Source organism: Strigops habroptila, chromosome 6 (genome assembly GCF_004027225.2).
Source record: "Strigops habroptila isolate Jane chromosome 6, bStrHab1.2.pri, whole genome shotgun sequence".
Classification (NCBI taxonomy): domain Eukaryota; kingdom Metazoa; phylum Chordata; class Aves; order Psittaciformes; family Psittacidae; genus Strigops; species Strigops habroptila.
Window position 1 is genome coordinate 32425223 of NC_044282.2, and position 25248 is coordinate 32450470.

At 43.5% G+C, this 25248-nt stretch overlaps 2 protein-coding genes across 3 annotated transcripts in view; one reads left to right on the forward strand and one right to left on the reverse strand.

Moving 5' to 3' along the window:
* Positions 1 to 728: 728 nt before the first annotated feature.
* B3GAT2 (beta-1,3-glucuronyltransferase 2) lies at positions 729 to 21849 on the forward strand. Of its 2 annotated transcripts, none has more exons than XM_030490440.1 (4): positions 729 to 1681; positions 13350 to 13494; positions 20592 to 20740; positions 20820 to 21680. In XM_030490440.1, exons 1-4 carry the CDS (start codon positions 1133 to 1135, stop codon positions 20904 to 20906), a joined length of 930 nt encoding a protein of 309 aa, XP_030346300.1. In that variant the 5' UTR covers positions 729 to 1132; the 3' UTR covers positions 20907 to 21680. The 2 variants fall into 2 exon arrangements, with proteins under 2 accessions (XP_030346300.1, XP_030346299.1); XM_030490439.1 differs by having other exon boundaries at positions 771 to 1837; positions 20820 to 21849.
* The window catches only part of SMAP1 (small ArfGAP 1), an 85435-nt gene continuing 81607 nt past the window's right edge, over positions 21421 to 25248 (reverse strand). The window contains exons 10-11 of the mRNA XM_030490442.1: positions 24783 to 25111; positions 21421 to 22386 (exon numbers count right to left, since the gene is read on the reverse strand). Of these exons, the coding sequence (XP_030346302.1) occupies positions 22252 to 22386; positions 24783 to 25111 (464 nt within the window). The 3' untranslated portion in view covers positions 21421 to 22251. The remainder of the gene's footprint in view (positions 22387 to 24782; positions 25112 to 25248) is intronic.

Consider the following 25248-nt stretch of genomic DNA (forward strand, 5'->3'; position numbering starts at 1 on the left):
ACAGCAGGGAGTGTTGAAAAATCCATCGGAAACTTCTCCGGTAGGGAAAGATTCGTCAGAGGTTGTAGACTCTGCATTTCACGTGTGTTGCAGCACCTGATTAATGCCTTTTTCTCAAAATAAAGACTGGTGGATTATTGTTATTAAATTCTGATATTCCAGTACTTTTTAAGAAGGTGCTCTCAAGCCCACCTGACTTACAGTGAAGCAGCACGATAGGAAAAGGTGGGGACACGGTTCAGACCAGCGCGGACGCGCAGAGCCCTGGCTGGGAGCCCCCGTGCCTCTGTCGGGGACAGCGGACGGGCGGGCGGCCCTGACTGACGGACACGGCGGAAAAGCGAAGGGAACCGCACGAAGCGGCCGCTTATGTACAACTTCTGCGGAGCTCAAAAACACTTCTCCATTAAAAAACCCGAAACAAAACCGAGGCGAGCAGGTGCTCGCGGCTGCGAGGGGCACGCAAGTACTCGGGCACGTACCCTTCCGCCCCCAGCCCGGCCCTGCCTGTCGGGGGACAGGAGGTGTCCCGGCCTCCGGCAAAGTTGGCGCCCGCCGCGGGAGGAAGGAGCCCGCGCAGCCCCACGTCGGGCCCCGCCGCCGCCCCCCGAAGGCACCGACCACGGAGCCCCGCAGGCCGCCGCTCCCCCCGCCCCGCGGCGCCTGGGGCAGCAGCCGGAGCGGGGCGGGGCTGGAGCCCCCCCGGCCCCCGCCCGCGGGAACCCTCCCTCCCTCCCGCCCTCCCCTCCCCGCCTCCGCGCATCGCCAGAGCCGCCCGGGGAAGCGGCGGCGAAGGAGCGTCTCCCTAGAGCCCCCGCCGAGCCCCGGCCGCGACGGTGCGGCGCCCCCGGCCCGGCCATGCTGAGGGCGGAGGACGCGGCGGAGCAAGGACGGCCGCTCGCGGAATAGAGGCGCGGCGGGAGCGGGGCCGGGCACCTGCCCCGCCGGGCTGCCGCAGGGCACCGCGGGGCGTCCCGACCCGCAGGAGGGAGCGCCGCCCGGCCCGCGGAGGAGCGCGGTCGAGCCGAGGGGCAGCCCCGCCGCCCGCCGCGGCAATGCGCTGAGCGCCGCCGCGCCCGTCCATGGGGCGGCGCTGAGGGACGGCTCGGCTCGGCGCGGCGCGGGGGGCAGGATGAAGTCCCTGCTCTTCAGCCGCTTCCTCCTGCTGCTGCCCTGGGTGCTCATCGTCATCATCGTGCTGGACATCGACAGTAGCCGGGCCCCGCTGCCCGCCCGGGCCCCCCGCGGCGGCGGGGCCGGGAGCGGGGAGCCCCGTTCGGCGGCGGCGCGGCCCCCGCCGCAGCGGCGCCCCGAGGCGGCGCTCCCCACCATCTATGCCATCACGCCCACCTATAGCCGCCCGGTGCAGAAGGCCGAGCTCACCCGCCTGGCCAACACCTTCCGGCAGGTGGCGCGGCTGCACTGGATCCTGGTGGAGGACGCGGCAGCGCGCAGCGAGCTGGTGACCCGGTTCGTGGCGGGCGCCGGGCTGCCTTGCACGCACCTGCACGTCCCCACGCCGCGCCGCTATAAGCGGCCGGGGCTGCCCCGCGCCACCGAGCAGCGCAACGCCGGCCTGGCCTGGCTGCGGCAACGGCACCAGCACCTGCCGCCCCCCCAGCCCGGGGTGCTCTTCTTCGCCGACGACGACAACACCTACAGTCTGGAGCTGTTCCAGGAGGTGCGTGCGGGGCCGGGCGGGGGGCGCGGGCCACCGTACAGCGCCGGCCTCCCCTCGGGCACCCGCCGTTCCCGCCCCTCGTCGCCCCGCCCGGTGCCCGAAACCCAGGCACGGAAGAGCGGAGCCCGCTTGCTCCCGGGTTCGGCAGCGCTGCCGGTGTGTGACCGCCCCTCCCCACCCTGACTTTAAGTTGCTTGTCCCTCTCCTCCACGCTCCTTAAAACTTTTTACTGCCGTTTGTTCGCTTTTCTGCCGAGCGAGGCAAGTTTAGGGTTTATACAAGGAACCCTGTGTTTTTGTTAAAGCTGCCATGAAAAGAGCTCTCTGACGTTTATTGTCTTCAGGCTGCGTTTCTCTCCCTGTAGCGCAAACCCGCACTCGCCATCCTTTGCAGCTTTGTCTTGGTGCGAATGAATCAGTCCAGAGTCGGCTCCTTCACGTGGGGTTGCCCTTTTGAAGCGTATCGCGCTTCAAAGGAGCAAATCATCTGTTTGTGTAGTGGCCAAACACCCTTTCAGGAGCCTCTTTTGTGAAGGGACCTGTTTCTGTCTTTATTGCGGCTCCTTGGTGAAGGGCTTTGTTTCCTCTTCAGTGGGAATTGGCAAGTTCTCGAGGGAGAGGGTATCCAGCTTTCTTTCGGAGTTCCCCGTGGCAGGAAGGAGGTGTTTAGTAAGCGGGCATAAAACAGCAGAAGAAAGATCGTGTACATCTTCTGTGGCAGCTAGAAGAGTAACCTTGGTGGGGGAATGAGGAAGGGAAACGGAAAAGTAGATTGGCAGCAGGTGGGGAACGTACAGGACTTCAGACAAAGTGTGGTTCTGGTCGTCATTTGCTGATGGATGGTACTGTATTACCCATCTTCTGCAGTTGGGAAGCATTGTGCTTCCTCACATGCTTCACAGGCAGTGGGTTAAAATGATCGCGATACACAGAAAAGTGAAGCATGTGAAATTCCCTAATCATTGTAGCAACACTTAAGTTTCATTTGTGTTTAGGTCCGTGATGCATCCCTGTCCATTTCCAGCATGTGGGCAGGTGCAGGGTCCCCTTTCAGCAGGGATGCTCTACTTGCTTTGCTCATTTGGCATTCAGCGTTGAAGCTGCTAATTTGCAGACCTTTGCCTGGAGGCTAAACCTTTGTTGTAATTGATTTTCTTAAAGCCTTGCGGCTGCGCTTAGTGCATTATAATGCAGAGTAATTCATGATGGGAGTGCCCACCTCTGTTGGGGATATAACACTAACCTGGCTCAATCTTAAAGAGTTTGTAAATTGATACGGAAAATACACTTTGCCACAAGGGGTAGTGTAGGATGAAAGAGATTTTGAGATGAATCTCTACTTTTTTCTTTGTTTGGCTTTTTTATTTTTTGTTGTTTGTGCCAACCTTAGGGGCAAGCTAAATAAACAGTATTGGGCAGATGTATCACTTGAGTGACCCACAGTTACTGAAAGGGGGTCCAGCCAGGTTTATTCTTTTACCCTTTTATACTATTGTTCTAATTGCTGTGAATGATGAAAAAAAAAGGTACAAATCACCTCTCTGATCAGCTAGGCAATGCAGAAAAGCGGGGGCATAAATCTGCCTGAAAGGTTAACCTTGAAAATTGCAAGCACAACAGGCCGTCTGTTTCCTTTTACTAAAAAGAATGGAGACCTCCAGCTCCACAGTCCTAAGGCTTCTCTTTCACCAGGCAGGGTTCAGCTGCTGTGGAAGAGGAGTCTATTCTGAGCCCTGCGTTCGCAGGCAAGCACTCACATGAGTGAGTTTTCCCCGTGAAAGGTGGTGGTTGGAAAGCTCTGTTACAGGAGCAGGGAAGGAGCTTTTGCTTCAGTGACCACTGCAAGTTCCCATGACCGTTTTCTGGGGTCAGTAATGGGCTGTGTGCAGCGTCTCTGGGACACGCTGGTAGTAACACGGGGAATGCTGCGTCGACCTGGCAAAGTGAACGGAAGTCTCTTGGCAGGCTTTGCCAATGGAATGTGTCTTCACAAGTAGGAGACTCTGTTTGGAGAGAGCCAGTACTCTTGTTTTCAGTCGAATCACTGCTTGAGGGTGGGGGGGGGTTTATGTTTTTCTTGTTAAAAAAAACTCCTCTGTCTTTATGGATTCTGGCTTGACAGATCTCTAGTAAATCGCAATCTCTCCTTCAGGAATTGATTGATTAATGAGGGTAAACTGTGCTTGTCTTCTCCAAGCATGAAGAGAACAGCTTCAGACTGCATTGTGTGCAGATGAAATCTGGTAGTAATTCCTGTCGTGGAAGTGGTGGTAAATGGTACCTGAGAGGGAGTTTTTTCAGTGCGCTGCCCTGGCAGGAACGATTTCCAGACCTGCAGCCAGGTAATCCCAAAGGAGGTCTGATAAACTGTAGTCTGCCTACTGGGGAGGGTAGTGTAAATGGAGTGGGATGAGACAGGAACTCTGAATTCTGGCCCTACCACCATCCTGTGCTGGTGCGTGACCTTCAGCATGTCACTGGCGCAGGCCTTGGGACATGTGGGTCCCAAACTGCCAGCAGCAATGTCTGCTAGCATCTGCCTGCAAGCAGTTATAAACATTTGCTGGCTTACAAAATAGTAGTTCTGTCTTCTGTGTAATGGCTTTCTTCTGAATCAAAGCTGGTTTCAGTAACAGCAGTCAGCTTGGGGGAGTGGGAACCAAAGTTCGTTAGGACTGTAGAACCAACGTGAGAGAAACATTGGTGTTAGCAGTGTGTTTTGCTCAGAACTGCATGTCAGTGAAGGATCACGTTTAAGGCAGCTCCTTTGCTGTGGGTTTCCCTGGTGCCCTGGCAGAAGACAGAGCCTTTTAAACAAAGTAAAATCAGCAAAGGCTTTACTGACAGTGGAGGTGTATAAACCATAAGGGCATGATCAAAAAGGAGCATGCTTTGACGTGAAATGCAATAGGATACTTCTTAGAGCTTTTGATGAGAGAATTCTAATGTCCGTCCAAAGTACTTCTGGCTGGCACTTATAGTAGTAGTTACCATATATTTGATATGGAGTAAACTGGGCCAAATAGACCTGGACAAAATGTGTTTCATGGAAATCGGGGGAAAAAAAACAAAACCCACACAAACAAAACCCAAACCAACAGTTTACAGTAGTGTTTTGCTGGAAAATGTCACCATCTGTAGTAAATCTGGAACCCTCTGGTGCTGTTTAAAATTGTCTTTTTTACTAAGATGTTATATGGCATATGGGTGTATAGCTTAGCTTTTGACTGGCAAAACTGTATCCTCAAAGTCAGATGGGCGGGGTCTGAGCAGATTTAGTTGTCCTTTCTAGAATAGGGTGGAGAGTCTGGTTTGTCTTTGTATTCAGCATTGGATCTGCTGAACAGATCCAATTTGTTAGGAAAGCCTCAGCTTCTCTGGAAAGGCTTTAGGGAAAGGACCAGTTTGTTCAGTGTTGTGGAATTCTTTAGCATACTGAGTGGGGCTGCAGCAATGATGAAGAAATATTTCGAGGAATGGCGGTGTGGCCTTTAAGTTATTCCCAACTCTTGTTGCTTGAGAGCGTAGTGGTGGTCAGGTGGAAAAATCTTGCTTTTACTTTCATGCAGGTGTTTCTGGCATGATATGTTTTGTCATTTACTGTTTTGGGATCCAGACCTCCAGAATAATTTCCGTTTTTCCTGTTCAGGCATGACCTGTTCACCTGGATGTGTCCATCTGCATCTCTTCATCAAAACCAACAGTCTGCTTTCTGAAAGTATTTTTTATCAGTTGAAATGTCAGCCTGTGTTCATAACAAAGCCACTGAGAGGCCTGAAATCCAAACTGCTGTATTTGATATACTTTACAGATGTTTCTACGTGAATCATCATAACTTCCCTTTGTTTTTTACTATAGGCTGTTCTTTTTGGGGTGACTCTGTTATAGTTTCTATTGCGTTTGTGCATCATCTTTTTCCTGAGTGCAAGTTATTGTAATGTTGTGATTAATGCCTAGCAACTGCCAATTTTATATTTTTAAACTTCCAGAAAGAAAACTTTAGATAAAGCTGGTATTCCACCTTCATAGAGAGATTTTAAAAACAAGGTTAGCCTAAGCACTGGAAGCCGAAGATAGAATTGGCTAAGTTCCACTTCCCTTAACTCTTGACATCATTCATGTGTTTCTGCATCTCGGACATTTTCTCTGCCCTTTCCATGTTCTGTATTTCAGGTAGTTGGCCAAAGGCTGCCACTTCCTTGATCCATGTATGGATCTGTATGCAAGCTGGAGGAATCAGTGGTGGAGGTCACTCTGCTGTTGATTGTGCAGACTCCCCTGAAACTTTTGAGGATGAGGAGTTAAGGAGTACAAAGAATAGGAGTAAAGGCCTTCAGCATATGTGAGAAAGTGAGCTTACCACATTCAGAAACGCAGTGATGTTTAGAGATTCCTGCCTAGGTTACATCTGTAACGTTTGCTTGTAATTTGCTCAGACACCTAAACTGAGATGTATGTGAAATTGAAATGCTCATGCCTAAAACTATGATCTGCCTCACGGTCACCCAGCCCTTTGGTCGCTGGTGTCTAAAATCTCATAGCCAGATGTGCTAGGTGCCTGGAGCAGGCAGGTATGGCGCATACCGCTGTCTCGTCTGAGTGCAAGCTGAGGATTTGCAGACTGCGTCTCCTTAGAGGAACCCACGCTATAAAGTATGATCTGAATATAGCCTGGCAGCATGGAGTTAAAAGTAAATCACAGCATTAACTGTCATTTCTAAGAGGGGAAAAAAAAGCCCAAAAAAGCCCAAACCGAAACCCAGCAAACTTCTGTTTAATAGCTTAGCAGGTAGCCTTGTTGCCCTCTGAATTGAACACCAGAATTCAATATGCTGTAGCTGTTGTCTGCACAAGAGTACCCTGACTATAACTGTAGAGTTGAAGCTGGAAAGGAGGTAGGAGGAGCAAGCTCAACCCCTTCTCCTGAAGTTGAGGTAGTCTTTAGAGGTAACTCGGGATTCATGGAGCCACGGAGAGGATGATAATTTAATCAAGGAAGAGGACAGTCAGCTGGATTGCTTTTTGCAGTAGTAACTTAAACATCAAATTAAACAAAATTCCCTACTATTTTGAATATATGCTGTTGCTTATGTAGTGGCTTAAATTGCCCAGGTAGGATCAACCTCAAATGAGGCAGATGGGAACAAAGATTCAGGAAGAACAGAGGGAAAATGGGAAACAATTTGTCTCAGCTAATGGACGTGACCTTCTCAGTGGAGGCTGGGGCTGTCTGGTAGTTTTCATGGTGGCCCCATAGAGCAGAGAGCAATTTGTGTGAGTGATTCAGACTGAAAACATTTTCTTATGCCGCTGCCCTTCACTCTCTCAAAAGATATGTATGGAGGTAGCAGATATTCTAAAGGCTCTTAACAGTTTGTAGCCTGAAAAGATAAATCCTTGTAAATAAAAATAGAACAGAAATACTTGCAGGCATTGCATGTCTCACAGGGTTTGGTTCTCCCACGATCACCTTCATAAAACATTTTGAGACAAACTCACAAAAGACGCTACAGAAGAGGTGAATATTTACTGTTTATTCCAGCTTTGACTGGGGAAGGATTAGAGCTCCTTCAGTAACTTTTACATAACTGTCCTAATCTTTATACACTGTGTTAAGCTAAATTCTCTGTATTTTTAATGGGTATATTTATGCAAAGGATTTAAAAGCAGTATAAGTGAATCTGCTTCTCTTTGAAAACATGGAGATCTTTTATATCTCTTGGAGCTGGTTGGGAAAATCAGATTTTTGCTATAGTTTTAAAATAACATTCAGTAGTCTAGACAGAATTCAATATTACCTGGCAGTCATTAGTTATTTTCTTCATAATAAAGGCTCTGAATATGAGTTAGCAGTGCTTTAAATACCTTTCTAGCATATAAATGATTTAAGGAGACATGACAGATTTTAAATGGGCACTGACATTCTCCTTGCACGTAGACATGTAATACCTATGCTAAAGAGTCTGGAGTACAAAAGACTGGTAAAAAATGAACTAGCTTAAAAATGAGAGGAAACAGTGACAAAATAAGCTATTTGAAACAGATTTACCCAAGTGAGGGGCTGTGGGTGGCAAAGTACCAAGCACTGCCAGTTTTTGCGCTTTGGCAGCACTCTTTTTCTTACCTGTGAAACTGATACATGAAATGAATTGTGAATGGTTAGCAGCTCTTCAGAGGTACAGTGAACACAACCTAGTAGAATAACAGAAAGGGGGATGCAAAAAAGAATAAGTAGAAGGGTCAAAGGAAACATGAATAGCAAATGTTTTGGAAGTCTTCCCAATCCAAGAAAATTTGCTGCAAACTGCTTTAGCTATATTTAGTACAGTTTTCTCCTGTAGTAAAACAATATTGACGCTTGTGTCCAAGGATGCTGATACAATTTAGAAACATGGTGCTGGTATAATTTAAAAGCATTAATCATTGTATTCGATATGTAAAATGTTGCTTGAGAGATGGGGAAATTAATCTGTCTTCCCTCTGCAGTGTAGATTGAGTTCAAATCAGCAGAGGAGGTTTAAGGCAGATGTTTGGAAAAAAGCTTTCTAATAGTGGGATGGTGAAGCACTAAACCAGATGACCCAGGAGGGTTGTGGAGCAGGCTACATCAATGATTGACTTCTTTTTTTTTGAGTTGTAGACCCTTTCTACAAGTTTTCCCGCGAGGACATACCCTTTACAGTCAGGTTGACCGACAACAAACTTGCTTTTTGAAGTCACTATCCCCTAAGCATCACAGTCCCTGAACCACAAAAACCACTGGTGCAGATTTTCTATGAGTCGGTGCTTCCTTTGAAGCGATGGTAAGTAGGAGCAGAAGCTCCATTTAATGCCTGAGTAGCATCGCTGCAGCTGAGCTGCTCTGACTTGTGCAAGTGCATGAGTTTTGTTGAAGCAGAATTTGGCTTTAAATGACCTGCGAGTAATGCAGGATGCCTGTGTGAGAACTGATAGGAAACCTGGCTTTGTTTCTGCTTTAACCCGTATCGTATTCCCCTGCAAGAGAGTTGTAGTGAAGGAGCTTAAGATCCCATCTTTGGTAATAATAAATCAGAATTTTGAATAGAAATCTGCTTGAGTTGCTCTTGGGCAAGCTTCAGTGGTAACCTGTAGCCTGACCAGTATAGATCACAAATTACACAGCGGTTGAAATGATAGAGGGGGAAGAAAAAACCTTACTGTGTGTAGCAGCCAGGTTTGCATTTGCTGAGAGCTTTGAATCCCAAATAGAAAGCCACTAACATCATGCTGCAGAAACACTAGGATGGTTATTCCAGTCTAGAAGCCTTTTCACTGTAGGAGTACAGCCATGTTTCCCTCTGTCATTTGCCTTCATTCCCCTTGGGCTTTTATATTTTGTGACTGGCTTGGTATCTTCCCTATCCATCAGTCTGGTACATCTCATTAAGCAACTTTTCTTGATTGACTAATGAGATGCTATTTTTGGCAATGCTTTTATCACTGCCTTTTATTGCTCAGCTACTTATTTTGCATTTTCATTTCTTATTCTTTAGTGGTTCCTCTATTGCTACTGTATTTGCTGTTACATGGCCATCACCACACTGGGATTTCCTTGGTCAGTTGTTACTCCTCTCTCCTGTCGTTTCCTTGCCCGCTCCTTCACACATGTGGGGGTGTGATGTTTGGCCCCCCTTGCTCCCCCTCTTCATTCAGGTTGGTTCTACCATTTTACGGAGTCCTTTTCTCATCTTCTTCCACCTGGTACGTCACTCTCCTCCTATGCCTAAGACCCCCTTTCACATAATCCAAAAGTAAATAGAGGACAAAAACATGTCCAGAGGAAGATTCATCCTGCCTTAAGATAGCTGTCTAGGCCAGGCAGGATCTATCGTGTCAGGTAGGTTCCTGTCTCTCGTTGTTAACTATAGAAGTCTAGCTAGGATAGACCAGATGCCTGACTTAGAGAGTTAAGTGTAAGAGGAATACCGTTCATGTAAGCTACCAGGACTTCAAACGCTGAGTATTAAGACAGCACGTGCTACTGCACATTAAAGTGACAGATAGAAGAGTAGTTCAGAAAGCTGTTTATAAGTTATAGGATTTTGGTAGTTGTTTAACCCACAGCAGTAAAGCTATTCAGAATTAACATGGTTTTGAAACACCTTTTTGTGTCCCAGTGATTAGCAGCATCAAATTCCAGACACAAGCTGGCCTTTTAATCCAAAGAATAGCTTTCTCCCCATCATACATAAATACAGCGTTAACACGTCAGTACGTTAACTGCAGTAATGCTATTTTCAGAAGATTAAAAGGAACGTTCCTACTTTCATCTGCCTAGCATATCCTGAGACTGTAAGGTATTTCAGAATTAGCATAAATATGGGTCTAGCTGTGCTCTATCAGTTTTTACTTTAAGGGATTGCTGTATTCTTGACAACTGTTTATTTCATTCTCTAAAAGTGTCACCTGTGAGAATAAAAAAGTAACCCAAGGACAAAATAAGGAGCTCTGTAAAGGGTTGATTACTTCTTTCTGATGTGTAGAGGCTTTACTGACTTAACTCATAGACACTGAGATAGACACAAGACTGTTGTAATTAAAACTTCTTGGGTCATTTCATACTGGTTTCATGAGGTTAATGAGACACTTTTCAGTGATGCGATTTTCCTCTACTTTGTGTGTGGTAAAGTATTAATGTAAATCAGCCTGGTTCTGCTAAGCATAAATGCTGTGGCTGCTGTTGACCCAATTCAGGAGTCTCGTGTGATCTGGCTCATTCTGCAGTGCAGCTGACCGAACACTTACTGTGAGAGAAAAAAAGGCAGGGCATGAGCTTACCATGCATCAGCCTCTCTCCTGTAGTTAGAGCTGTGCCCTTGTCTTGTGGCATTTTATGTTTACCATGGCTACAGGCAGTTGGCACAGGGTAGCTAAATGCTGTAAACCAGTACACTAGTGATTTGTTCAGGTATCCACACCTTCTAGAGGTATTAATGGCAACACAAAAAGGTTAGTGGGCATCTGTGTTCATCCTGTGGTTAATACTGGTGTAGCATGGTTGGGTCTATGTGGCTTGATCGTGCCCTTGGAAACCTGTTGGAAACTTGCATGTGTAGACAAGCCGAACAGGATAATACCCTGTGTCCATGTCTGATGTGTTTGGATGTTAATATAAATACACTGTTGTTAGAAAAACTTGTGAAATGGATGTATCATTAAAACCAGAGCTAACAGATTTTCATGAGAAGATTTGACTGATTTCCACATCCAAATAGTTAATCACTAACTCTGCATTTCCTAAATGGGAGAGATTGGAAAAATAAGCAGGGAGATCGGCTACAGACAAACATATTTAACAATAACTTGTAGAGAGATTCTGGGCAGTCTCTCATGGCAATTAAATAGTCAGTGGTTTTGATAGAATCCTTATCACAAGAAATCCCTGTATTGCCAATTGTACACATACCCTGTTCTTATGCAGTATGGACTAGGGCTGCTGAGTGAGATGTTTTCGCTTGCTGCAACAGTTTTATAGGGTGGAAGTGAGAAAATTCTGCTATTTTCTCATATACACAAGGAACTGGAGGGAGAGGAGGCACGTGCCTCTCTGCTGTGTGTACGTACATATTTGTGGATTTTTACATACTTATTTTATACCTCCTCTATGTGGAAGTTCTCCCTGGAATCTGCTGATGTTTCTAGCTTAGAAATGTGAACCAGAGTGATGCAATGTCTTTGTTTTTTCTGGTGCATCTCCTGGGAGTCTAGATGATACACGTGATAAATCTTTCACCTTGGCAGAAAGAGGGAAGTGTTTAATAGTTAACCAAGGTTGTCTTTTACTTCAGCATCTGTCGATAGGGGACTGCAGTTACAAATATGTAAAACTGTGTTTGTTTTTGCTAAGAGGAGCGCTTGGAAAGAGAAAGGCATAACTTTTCCCAAAGGAATAGGCCTCAACTGCAACAGAAGACAAAAAGACTGTTTTAAAAATCGATCAAAATCAGCCCAGGTTACACTGAAATAGATTAATACTTGCTTAAATAGGATCATACTTAAGCACAGCAGTTAAAACGGTGGCTTTTGAATCAGTGTGGGTAAATTGTGCGAGTTGCTGTGTCCGTGCACTTGTTTTCTCAAGTTCTCATGCCAGACTGTCAGTGATATTTCCCATGGGGAGCAGCATGTCAGGGGTCCTGTCATGTTACCTCCTGTTTGCTGATGAGAATGGTCTACTAACCAGTGAAGTGAATTCACTGGTTCCCAGTCATGCATGCTTTTTGCTGGAGTAATTTTTTAGTAGCTACAGATTTCTCTAGGTTAGATGAGGATCATGTTTCCAGAATTGCATTTAGTTACATTTATCCCAGTAGGAATAGGGATAATGAATAAAAACTCATTAATAACTAAAATAATAATAATTAAATAAAAATAAAAAGAATAGAAGAAGAATTCAGAATAAAAAAACATCTCATTTGTCTTAGGGCCTTTGCTTAGGACATCTTTGTGTTTCTGTAAGACCCAGCTCATTGTTACCACTGAAGAGTAAAATCCAAGTTTCAAACCAGCCATGGTCACAAACTGGAACCCAGGAGAAAGTTAAGCTAAAGAAGTTCAGTCAAGACATTTTCCTGGGTGAAGATGAAAGGAATGTCTTTCACACTCTTAATATAGTTTCACTAGCAGTGAGTAATGCATTACTAAGATCCAAATCTGCTCTGCCTGTTGCCTTCATGTGCTGACTATGGCGTTTGCTGTACAGCCATGTGGTACCCTGAAGGCACTGTCTCTACAGCATTTGTGTGTGTGGAAATTGATTTTTTATAGATTTTAAGGTGAGAAAGAACCATTTCAACCTTGCCATGTAACCCTTTGCACAGACCTAAGAACATAACCTGGAAATTTCTGCCCTTCAGGCTCACAACATCTGCTTTAAGAAGATCATAACTTTCAAAAAGATACTCAATCTGGAGTTAAAGATTGTTTCAGAACATATCATTACTGATAGCAAATTAGCAGAAGCATCCTGCCTGACCAGCTTGCTGTCCCTCCTGGAAACTTAGCAGAGCTTTTCAAGAGAAAATGTAGTTTAAAAGGCTTTGCCCAAACCAAATCTTTTTTTGTGAGCCTTAAAGAGATCTGAGCTACATCTGTTGTACAAATCTGGTACGTTGCAGGTAGAGGAAGAACTCTGTGTGTCACGGTTTCCTGTACTCAGTGTTTTTTTTACTAGTCTCAAACTAATTGTACTTGTTGTAATGAAGTGTGTATTTGTTAATCATTATTATATTATTCTGTCTTGCTGGGCTTGTACAGTAGCCCAACAATCTGTAGAAGTAAGCTTACTGCCAGAATGCTGTAGTCTTGCAGATAAAAAAGATGTGCTACACCTTTGAAAACCCAAATAAACAAGAAAAAAATGCTGGGTTTTTTTCATGGCTTTTAAAATCGTTGGTGTAAAAATAGTAAGAATAGGATAATTTCAGTAGAACTGAAGTGCCTGTGGGCTAGAGAGCTGGAGATTGCAGAGAAAATGAGTGGGCACATGCTGCTTTCAAGTACTTACTCTCCTGGGCTGAAATCTGCAAGCTAGATTTGCTTTTAAATACCTAGTCTTGATGATTTGTGTGTAGTCTTTCCACCCACACTGACAGAAAAGGCCTGCTAGGAAACGGTGCCCACAGTGACTCTGTGCCTGCCTCTTGCAGATGCGTACGACCCGCAAGGTGTCGGTGTGGCCCGTGGGACTGGTAGGAGGACGACGGTACGAGCGCCCGGTGGTGGAGAACGGCAAAGTGGTCGGCTGGTACACAGGCTGGAGAGCTGACAGGCCCTTTGCTATTGACATGGCAGGTGAGTCTTTCAGTGCATAAAGGGGGCCTACAGGAAATCTGGAGGAGGACTGATTTACAAGGGGGAATGGCTTTAAACTGAAAGAGGTGAGATTTAGATTAGACATTAGGAAGAAGTTCTTCACTGTGAGGATGGTGAGACACTGGAAGAGGTTGCCCAGAGAAGCTGTGGCTGCCCCATCCCTCGCAGTGTTCAAGGCCAGGTTGGACGGGGCTTTGAGCAACTTGCTCTAGTGGAAGGTGTCCCTGCCTATGGCAGGGGGGTTGGAACTAGATGAGCTTTAAGGTCCCTTCCAACCCAAACCGTTCTGTGATTCTGTGTGCAAAATCTGATGTACAATATATTGCATACAATAAATGTAAGTTTCTCTTACGTTTTTCATGAGCGGGGTGGAAACTGATTTCTCAGTGTAAGCAGCTTTTAAAACTTCTGAAGCGCGGTTGCTGTATGTAGCCCTTCAGCGCTACAGATCTTGGAAGTCTCAGCTTGCACACCTCATCTAATTAAGTTGCTGTTTGGTAATAGCTGAACTTTCACTTGGTTTTAATTTTATGCAGCAAGTTGGCTTTTATGTTGTCTAAAATTTTTGTCTTAAAGTTAATTGTAAATTAATTTATCCAATTAACTTGTGCAAGGAGCCCCTGCCCTTTCATTGTGTCATCAGTCAACACCAGGCAGTATGAATGCAGACCCTTCTTGGACCGCATGTTGTAAAATGCTACTTTATAATGAAATTATTTGGTTTTTATTGGTTATTTGGAATGACAGTGGTTACTGTAGATAGATAGAGTTTGAAACACTGCGCTTAGGGGAAAAACATCACTACAGCTACAGCCTAGTAGATGAAGGTGGAAAAGCTTCAAAATGGATCTAATCAATCTTCTGTTGCAAAGTTAGTGCACTACATAGCTATCTGGCCGTCTGTCCATGCTTACACAATCTTTTGCATATATTCCCATCTGCCGCATGAATCACCACTGTGCAGAAGTCTGATTCCTGATGTAGCAGCAGCTGGTTTCCCAGCAAATGATACAATATTTGCATGTAGGCATCTTCTGTATTCAGGATGGAGAGGGAAGGGGGAAAAAGTAGGAATACAAGGGCAAGAGTGGGGTAGAAATAGCCACTTTCTTGTTTTCTGATCCTGTTACGTTTTGGGAGAGGGAAAAGGACAGTGCTTGATCATCCCAACAGAATATATGGATTGAAATGTTTGACGAAAAATACATACAGTATTTACAGTACAATTGGTTAAAAAGAGTAAAGGAGAACTAATAGCTGTTAATGCTTCAAAGACAGAAACATCAACAGGGGATTTTTTCTGCACTGTAGAAACATTTCAAGTTAATAGTATCACCTGGCATGAAAATAAGTATTTGAGTGTTCAGGCAGAGGCATTCCTCAGGGGAGTAGATATGTCAGTCCCCAAACCTGTGCAGCCTGTCGAGGACTGCAGCTGTATATTTGAACAGTCTCTGTGGGTGGATTTATGTATATATTGATACTATGCTGTACAAGTGGTTACTTATGGGCATTATAAAGATGATAGCATGGTTCATAATTCATTAGCAGCAGGCAAAAACCCATTACACAACATTGGCCAAGGGACTCTAAACCAGACACGGAGAGATACATGGGAAGTTCTTAAGTTGTTGTTTACAGTGTGCAGTTGCTGGCTGAAACACTGGCACGAGGGAAACACAACTCCGTTAGGAGAATTGTCTGCTCGTACTTTTACGCAACTCACAGAAGGGAGGGTTATGGAGACAAGGATACAGCCTTGAGAGTATAAGAAAGTGTTGCAGATCCACAAACAAGGAGTTACTGCTTTGTGAGGGAACCTTTATTAGTCTTCAGAAAAATAATTGAAGAAATTAAATGACATTTTTAATTTCAGCAAGGAAAGGAGGAGATGCTGTGTAGGCTGGCAAAAAAGTATGTTAAGTTCACACCTTTGTTCCCCCTCAGGAATATGGCAGAAGACAGACAGAACTGTAAGTCCAGAACTGCATCGGTGTCCAAAAAGGTGCAGTGTCCAGGCTGCATGTTAACACTGTTTTCCACCCTTGCCCCTCCCTTCCTGACTCCCCAGCATACTCCTGGTGACTTGAAGGACTTGACTTGCTAACAAACATGAGTCTGTGCTGTAATACATCACTGACATTCCTTCATCTGCTGGTACCAAACAGACAAGCAAGGTTTTTTAGGTTATGCCATATACTGCACACAAGGGAGATCAAGGATCAGTTTTGAAAATACTACCATGGAAAAAAAAACCACAACAAAATAGGTGCATATATGAAACTGCTGAGCTGTCTACAGCTGTCTGTCATTAATGTTCTGATGCCCAAGGCACTGGTAAGGAGGCTCCCTTTGGTTTACAGAACTATCTTTTCATAGTGATTTTCACAGGGATTTGATCATTGGGCTGGGTGTGAAAAGAACGACTGCGTAGCAGCTTTGGAAGCACTGGTTTACCTTGTGGCTGTTCAGAGGAAGTGCACCCTTGCTTTTAAGCACATAAACTTCTCATTCTAGACTTCAAAATAGCCAAATTCAACTCTACTGCAAGTGGAGCCAGGTCCTGCTGATTTCATTGGGACCAGCTGAAAGAGTTTAGCTGGCCGACTTCCCTAGATGATTCTTTGAAATATACTCACACAGGGCAATCACAGTAGATCGGTTCAGTAAACACTGAACGTTGACACTGCTGTTCCCCAATGCTGAACTGTATTCTGAAAGCAGCCTAGTTGTTTCCCGTGTAGCTTCTTGTCTGGCAGCCGACACACCAGATGAATTAGCTCAGGTGTTTTTTTAAGTTCTGCCTCAGTTTTAACTGTAGGTAGGTTCTGAAGTTTGACACAGCCTTCCTTACCCTCAGGGAAGAAAAGTGAGAGAGAATTGAGTGTTGGAAGCAAACAGTAACATTGATTCTGAGGTAGGCTGTTGTTTATTATGGACCTGATTTTAAATCTTCCATATTAAATGATACTGTTAGTGATTTACTTTTGGCTTGTTCCCAGCGCCAGAGTTTTTGGCCACTCGTGAGAACAAGTTAGATTGTGATTCTCCTAATGCCAAGATTGTTCAAGGAAAACAGATGGATGCTTTGCATTAGCATTCAGGAGCTACTTCAGTCATAGAGATTAACCCATGCCTGTGAATCACTGGGCAAGCAGATTGTGGACTTGTGGTCCAGAGCCCATCCCCTGTGCCCTAAATTCCTCTGCTAGGGCCTGAACATCCACCTTTTGGGGAGGATTTTGCTATACTTATGAGATCTTTAGTACCTCTCATCTTTCTTAACAGCTCCCTGAGAAAAAAGCTGGTCTGTTAATGACACTGTAAAGCATGGCATATTTTGTCTGAATCTAAAAAAGCCACTGCTGAAGGTCACAAGTACAAACAAATTTGAGTGGCTATGGCAGACACCACACTAAAAACCCCCCTCCCAGTCACTGCTCCGTCAAAGGGTAACAACTATTTGAAATGTTGAGTTTAAAATCCAGAGCCTCTTTCATGGTGAACGAACTGCCAGCACACGCCTTTGCTCTGGTTGAGCCTCTTTATTGCAACCCAAAAAGTATGTCACAGGGAGCACGTAACTTGAAAGCAGCAGACCCCAACCCATGGCGTGTTCAGCACACCAAGAGTAGTAGTTTGAACTGGGTGGACACCAGTATATCCGTTTCAACATCACCACTAAGCATTAGCATTTATACACTCTGGAAATGATAAACACACTCTGTTTCTAGCTTGCCTTCAGTGACTATCCTATCTAGAGCATTCGGGAAGCAAAGACATTAATCACAGCAACAAAATCTTTAAAGACCAGCTCAGTCTAACCGGCTAAAGAAAAATGGTTCTGACTTTTAACAGAAGCCATTGATCTAACACAAGTCAAGGTGTGAATTAACAGAAAGAGCTTCTGTAGAAAGCAGCACAGTGTAATCTTTGCCATGTCTCCCAGGTATCTTGTCCTCCAACAAATTAATTCTTATCTAGGTGGCTCTTCAGCCAATTAGATTTAATTTACAGCCTCGCATAAAACACAGAAAACCCAAAACACTTCCTCGCACTCCAGCTATGAAATTTTCCTATGGCATTTTGTGTGAACTTAAGCCCAATATGACCTTGTAGGGATAATGCTCAAGTGAAAGAATTGTATATGTGAAACACTGCTCAGTTATGCTACACTGGAGACAGTAATCCCAGATTAAGCCGTTTGGGGATAGAATTCAAAATAAGTGTCTTTTCATCTGTTGCCACAGGATCATTATCTACTGAGAGAAATTAGTGCCAGGCTGTCAAAACCTGAGCCATCTCCTCTTTTATTGATGCTAAAATTATCTGTGATAAAAAGTCACCAAACCTGGAAAATGGTTTTCCCTGAAGTCCATCTGAAGTCTATCAATACAAATAAAAAATGTCATACATGTGAAATTAAAGCAGAGCTGAAGAACTAGAGAGCTGATGAGTTTCCTTGAATTATTTTATCTCTCCAGGTTGTTGCTTTGTTAGATTCTTTTAAGAAACAAAGACTGCATGACCATTGATCAAGGAACCAAACCTCAGGCCACAGTCCAGCCAGTGCACAGTAGTCCATGTCCTTGCCACATACAACACTCGGTTTAATAATTTGACTTCTATTTGATGCCTGAAAACATGGGGGACTTTTGATAGCACCCTAAAATGGTGGTTTGCAATAGCATGGTAGCAAGGGCATGTATTACATGCAGGGAGCATGGCGCAGCTGAAGATCTCTGCATAGCAGAAATCCACGCTTTTTGAACGGAGCCCAGCAACAGAGGCACAAGCTTTGCAAGAAGTGAATCTAGGATAAATTAATGTATGATTAGGTATGGGCTATAGGGGCCAGAGAGCCACGCTGAGACAGCAAAGCTAAACAGCAGAAAACGCGTGTCTTTTCTGCTTAGACCGGGATTCCTTCGCCACTCTAAAAACTAGGATTCTATATTAATTTTGGTGCTTATTTCATTTTCTTCTTGATGGATGACCATCTTAAATCTTAAATTAAACCTTAAATATTTTAAAAAAGAAACAGCAGCTCACACAACTGATCTGGGCTCCAACAATGCCTTCCCTTCCAAAGCAAAAATACTTTTTGTGCACAAAATATCAACCACACTAAAGCCCAGTTGCAAAATTTGTAACTTGTTATAATTGAGGGAAAAAACAAACCCAAACCATAACCAAAAATACTGAACTGAACCAGGCCAATGTGTTCATCAGTAATAAGCCTGTGGTCACCTCTCCAGGTGTAGACAGCTGGCTTTGTGCACTGCACCTGTCTCTTGCTGAGGGAGTTTAAACTCTCAACCTCAGCTCTTCACACACGACGACACTTGGCTACAAAGAGCACTGGGACAGAGCCCACCCTGTGCTCCCTCATAGCCAGGTTACATGTTGCGGGAGGCAAGAAAGGCCTGCAGCCTGCTGGGGAGAAACCCTTACCTGGGAAGCAAAGTCCAAAGTGCTGTTCTTCTGCCTGGCACTGCTTACCTCAACCCAGCAGCTGCAGCAGAGAACAGCTGGATCCCAGCACTGCTGCTGGCAGGTGGGGCAGTCTGCAGAGCTTAACCACACAGGGCAAGGACAGGCTGCAGCCAAGCCTCATACCTTCTGCAAGTCTTTTCACCAGAGGACTCCATGAGCTGTGGATAAGCCCTTTCCATCTAGACACCTGCTCTTATCTTATACATTATATCCTGCCTAAGGTTAAATATGTTTTTTGCAACTGTGTCTGTCAGTGAATTGGGACGTCGGTTTACATCCAACAGTCTCCTAGTCTGAAGTCTCCAGATCTTTAAAAAATAAAAAACCACTTTCTGGTGTCTTCCTGTGCTTTGCTACAAGCAAGCACATGATAAAAGTGGTTTCCCTGTGCCGCCTTTACATGTGATGTAGTAAGTACTTCCTTATATTTTCCTCTTTAAAAGGTTCCCATAAAAGCCACAGAAAATACAGTAACAAGATAATTCTAGTAAAAAAGGGGACAGATTTATATTCCATTAGAGAAAGTTATGCTCATGTTTAAATTGAGAAGATTTTAATACTGGCTTTAGAATTGAATGTTCTTGCACTTTTCCAGAACAGATGTCAAAATTGTTAGTACTTTTGTCATAAAGGGACAGCTGGAACCACACTGAACTGACTCAAAAAGGATTTCTTTGGTAGGCTTGACAATTAGACGTAAGGAGTTATTTCCAAATATAATTTTTCTTTACAAGTGTATCAGTCAAGTTTTGAGTCATACTTGAAGAAGTGTCCATGTGACTGAGCACTGCTGAATGAAAACTGGAGAGTTCTATAAATAATGGCAAACCAGAGATTGACGAGAGCTGCCTCAAAGGGGGCAAGTTTGCTCAAACTAGTCATTTCCCAGTTTGTAATGTCCCCCCAAAGGGCCCTAATGTATGTTACCAGTGGAATGCACGGCAGAAAGGCATGCGTGCTGATGAAGTCCTTCCAGTCGTGCTGTGCAGTGCACACATCAGCTGCAGATTGTCTTGCAGACCACCACTGATGAAAATGATTCACAAGTCTACAGTAACTACACAGTGTGCAAAGCACAATGTTAATATGGTTTGTCTTTCATCAGTGATAATATTAGAACTCTCTAAAGACTAAAATTCCCTAAAGGCTACAGTCGTTATAAGTAACATTTTATCCTTTTTTTCTGATTCTCAGCTTCAAATGCAGAAGGGTTTTTACAGTATAAATTTCATACATTTTATTTTACTTAAAATTTAGGTTTATTTCTTATTCGGAAGTAGAAAGGAAGGATAGTCCAAGATCTTAGCAGTACCAGACTTTTCAAGCAGAAAAGCATATATTCTCTGCATGACAGGACATTGATTAAACATGTTGAAAATATGGTGCAATTAAAAAAATCTGATTGCACCTTCAGGGCAAAACAAAACAATGTAGGATGTACAAAACCTACCGAATACTGTCTATCCAGATAATCAAATTTAGTAATGTTAAAAAAGGATGTGGGAGATTTCTAGGCTGAAGCGTAACTTGCACAAAAATGCAAAGTCTAAATGTTTTTCTTATCCTTTTTCCCCTCCAAGGATTTGCTGTGAGTCTTCAAGTGATTCTGTCGCATCCAAAAGCCGTATTCAAGCGGCGCGGTTCTCAGCCGGGAATGCAAGAATCTGATTTCCTGAAACAGATAACGACAGTGGAAGAACTGGAGCCAAAAGCAAACAACTGCACAAAGGTACTGATTCCCACACTTGGTAAAGAGATTTTGGATCATCTCTGTAGATGCCTGTACTAACACAAATGTTATTTTACAGGTTCTTGTATGGCACACGCGAACAGAAAAAGTAAATCTAGCTAATGAGCCAAAATACCACCTGGACACAGTCACCATTGAGGTATGATGCGGAGATACAGTTACACAGAAGTACAGTACAGTGGATGTGTCAGAAGGTGTTTGAATTCAGCCAGTTAAAACAGTCTGCTTCTGTGTGAAACCTTTTAACAGGCATCTGATGGACTCCTGTGGAAGCAAAAGGAAGCTGTCAGATACTCTAATAAGCAAATCAAGTGGGTGTGCTTCGTTCTAACTTGTTTGCATGCATTTCTGAACTCTCGTCTTAATAAACTGACACTTACCTTTGTTTTAAGGCTGTTTCCACATAGTAAAAAGAATCTAAGAGAAATCTGGCTGCACTGGAGTATTTTCAAAATCACCATTTATGTATATACTTTTTGTATTTATCCAACTTAATGGCGTAATTATAAACTGATTTTAACTCACAAACTGCTGATCTAAATATCTGCATAAATGGATCCTCCTCCAAACTGAACACGTTTTCCTTAATTAAAACTAGACTTCTTGAAGAAATAGTGGTCAAATAGTTGATACGACAATGAAATAAAAACCCACAACCATTTATGGATTTATCCTTTTAATATTGGGAAATAACATTTTATCATTACGAGGCACCATAAAATGTAAACACAAATCACTGTCATAAACCTGGATATCTCTGCAAGGAAAAATATGTGTGCTCACGCCGAGGTACCTTGGGTACATACTGTGCTGTCAGTTCTCTGCATTAATACTGTGTATGTGCCTCGTGAGCCGGATTGGAGACTTTGTCACAGCTGTTTTTAAAAGAATAAACTATTAATTTGTAGAACTACAGTAACATCCAGGTTTATCTTCCTTTCCATAACTGTATTCCCTGTTATGCACACCATAGGAACATCACAGTGAAATGTATGATGAAACAAAATTTGTTTGATACACTAGAAAACATTGCTCAGTGATACATTTACATTCTATTTATATATGATTAAACATTTGTTCATACAGTACCTTCTACAGGATTACTGGGTAATTTGGGGGGGGTCAGGGTTCATATTTTTTGATATTACTAACATGATAGCTACGTTCCTTATATGCAAACATTTGATCTAGAATTTTGAGGGAAAAAGAATCAGTATGTGGTTAAGCAGCTTCTTAAATACATGGTCTATGAAATCATATGCATTGTATGAAAATGCTGCCAATGATGTATAAATGTATTCTTGATCTGCTTTTCACTACATCAAATTTAAATCAATATAGACCACAACACGGTCAGTCAGTTATATTCTTAATCTGAATAGCTGGGGGAAAAAGAAAAAGAGTATGTACATGGAAGGAACAGCAAAAGTAAACGCATTTGAACAAGGAATGTTAGGTGGCTGTTCTGGGTGAGACTTCTGTCGCAACTTTCATTTCCACAGTTGTGTGCTGAGAGTCTGACCAGAGGAGCTTCCAGTCCATCCTGCCGCTGTGCTGGGGGGTTGGCCAAAGCCCATCACATTGCTGGAAGTGCTGAGGTTCATTCCAGCCATTTGCTGATTCATCTGGGAAGCACACAGACACACACACACACAAGCCCAGTTAGTGCTGGTGCTGAAACACAACACGCTGAGAGCCACAAAGCAGTCAGTCATGCCTCCAACTAGCAACCCTGCTAAAGTATGTTTTCCTAAAATTCGTATTTCTCATTACATAAAAACATTGACTCAATGTAAGTTTCTAAGCATTTTTCCATATAGCAGCTTTTTCTCAGTCACCATTACACATCATCTGACCGGCTGTAGCACTTGATGTCTGACATTGAGTCTGAATAAACACTCCACTAGTGAATTTACAGAGTGTGTGACACAGGAAGGAGTTCGATGTGTCCCAGTTGAAAAGAGCTTGCTTTCCAATTCTCAAAGCTAACCAACAAAACTGTGATAAAGAAACACCAAAGCAAGTAATACAGCCTTGTCTACGTCTGCAACTCCAGATGTTTTTTGTTCCAGCAATATTTCTTTGGAGACCTCATAATCTTGACTGTACAAGTTTTTATAGAAATTGTCCATTTAGGTGGTAACCAACAAAGACTGAGGTGGATTAATAAATTTGAGTATTACCTAAATCTAACCATTCTTGCTAAAGAATCTACTCAAGATACTATCATTTCTTCAAAACAAGTGAAATCATTCACATGAAATTAAAGACAACACCTAGTTAAAGGTGGGAAAGAGTTCAAAATTCGGCCCACTCCAGGAATGGTGCAAAAGTATTTGTACTCTACAAATATTATCTAGTCACTATAGTTTTCAGTGCTTAATGTAAAAGTATTCTTCAGGTTCATCTCCCTTGCCTTCTGAAAAAGGAACGCCTACGGACAAACCAGAACCCAGCTGTACAGACAGAAGAGAGATGTTCAGCAAAAAGGCATTTGGAGCAACTAATAACCAGAGCCGATGAACGAGGGTGTTGGATAAGCAACATTAGATTCAAGTTAGAGACAGCATTAGGTAAAAACCGGAGTTCATGTAAACATAAGCAAACAATACTCGGTTGCAAAATGAAACTGAAACTGGTGGGAAAAATTAAGTAAATTGCAAACTAGTATTTCAGGGTAAAAGTCAGCCCTGTGTGGTTCTACATGTGTACCTGCAAAAACAACCCATCACTGAACATGGACATTTAAAAAAAGCAGATGAAAGCATGCTTTAGCTAGTTGTTAATCTCTTCTTGAGCAGAATTCTTAGGAAACAGGCTCTATAAAGCATGCTATGCTGATTGGCAAAGCAAGCTCTCCCCCTTTCAACTGTTCACAGTTCCCCTACAGACTGGGGGATGTCAGCATGCTGGTAACACCTGATGCGCCAGGAGTACAGAAACATGCCAGAGCTTGTTCTCTGAGCCAACCTTTAATATGTATTTAATAAGAAGCATGATTTTAATTTCAAAGCTGATATGGGTCTTTTTAAAGCTAGATACTTTGAAAAAGACTTAGCAGTAAATCCACAGCTTTTTTTCAGTTTGACATTTTGAAATTCTCACCTTTTACAAACTATTTTTCAAAGCAGAATGACAGCCTGGTTTATCCATGTAAGAAATCCTGCTCACCTTCATAAATGTTCGCACCACGGGACTGAGCAGGACAGTAAAAATTAACACAATCCAATCTGAGTAAGTCACTAAGGTTCACTTCCTGAATTACTAGAGTAAGCAGCATGAAATTATTATATTGTTCTCATAATTCAAACGATAGTATGAAAAAAATACTTATCGTCCACACTGAGCTCTGAAGGAATCATTTAGGTTTGTTCCTCTCCCCCTCAATAAACTCTCAAATACCTGGTTTCAAGATGTTTCATTGGATAATGTACAAATATAGTACACTAACACACACTAGCATATGGGTTAAGTATACACTAACACTTTTAGAGAACCTTTTAAACATGTTTAAGAAATTTAAAAACATAGCACAGAAATACTACAAATAAATAATAGATTAGCCTAAGCAAATTATTTACAGGAGAAGGTTAGAGTGCCCAGCACTCCACATTCCCCTGAAATTTATCTTGAAGTCTGTAAAAGAAAGTATTGATTGTTAATGGCTGTCTTCAAGCAATTACATTCTGCTTTTATTTATAAGGCAGTGATTACATTTCAGTATTTTGTAACTCCAGCTAAGCTAGCTTTGTACCTCGCTAGTTCAGATGCCAGAGTGAGAGCAGCTACAGAAGCAGAGGACTGACTTTGCTCTACTTTGGCAACATTTATTCTCTGCTTAAGTATCAGTTATCTTCAATTGAATTATCTGCTGATTTTTTAACATGGTCCTCTGAGCAGTTCCTAGTCCAGCAGTCTATAACTTGGCCACACTGCTACCTTCCTCCTACAGCCCACACTGTGTATCTGCAAAGCAGCATCTTCTCTAAAGCACTCTTGTCTGGGAATAGCAAGTCTTTACCTGAGAGAGGTTCCATTGAGCTTGCTGGCTTTGTTGCAATCCATACTTATTTTGTGGCGTGGCCATCTGTCCCACCATTCCACCTTGAGGTCCAAGGACATTTTGAGGAAGTCCCATCACACCAGTTTGTGTAGTACCAGTAAATCCATTGGGCATTCCCATTCCTACCATCACGCCTGTGCTCTGTCCCATGACTGGCACCGATTGTCCCATCATGTTTGCCATCATCCCAGTTGCTGCAGGCACAGGGACTCCCATGGCTGGAAAGCCTTGAAAATGAGTTGGTGGTTGCGTGGTAAATGGCATAGAAGACGACCCCATGAACATACCTGCAGCAGAGAAGGGAAGATTTCAGCAAAAGCATTTTGTGATGTTCTCCCCCATCACCTAAGTCAGAAGTGCACCACACTAATTTTAAAGTTGTCAACTTTGTCAAGTTACACATCAGTGCTGTTTATTTAGTTTC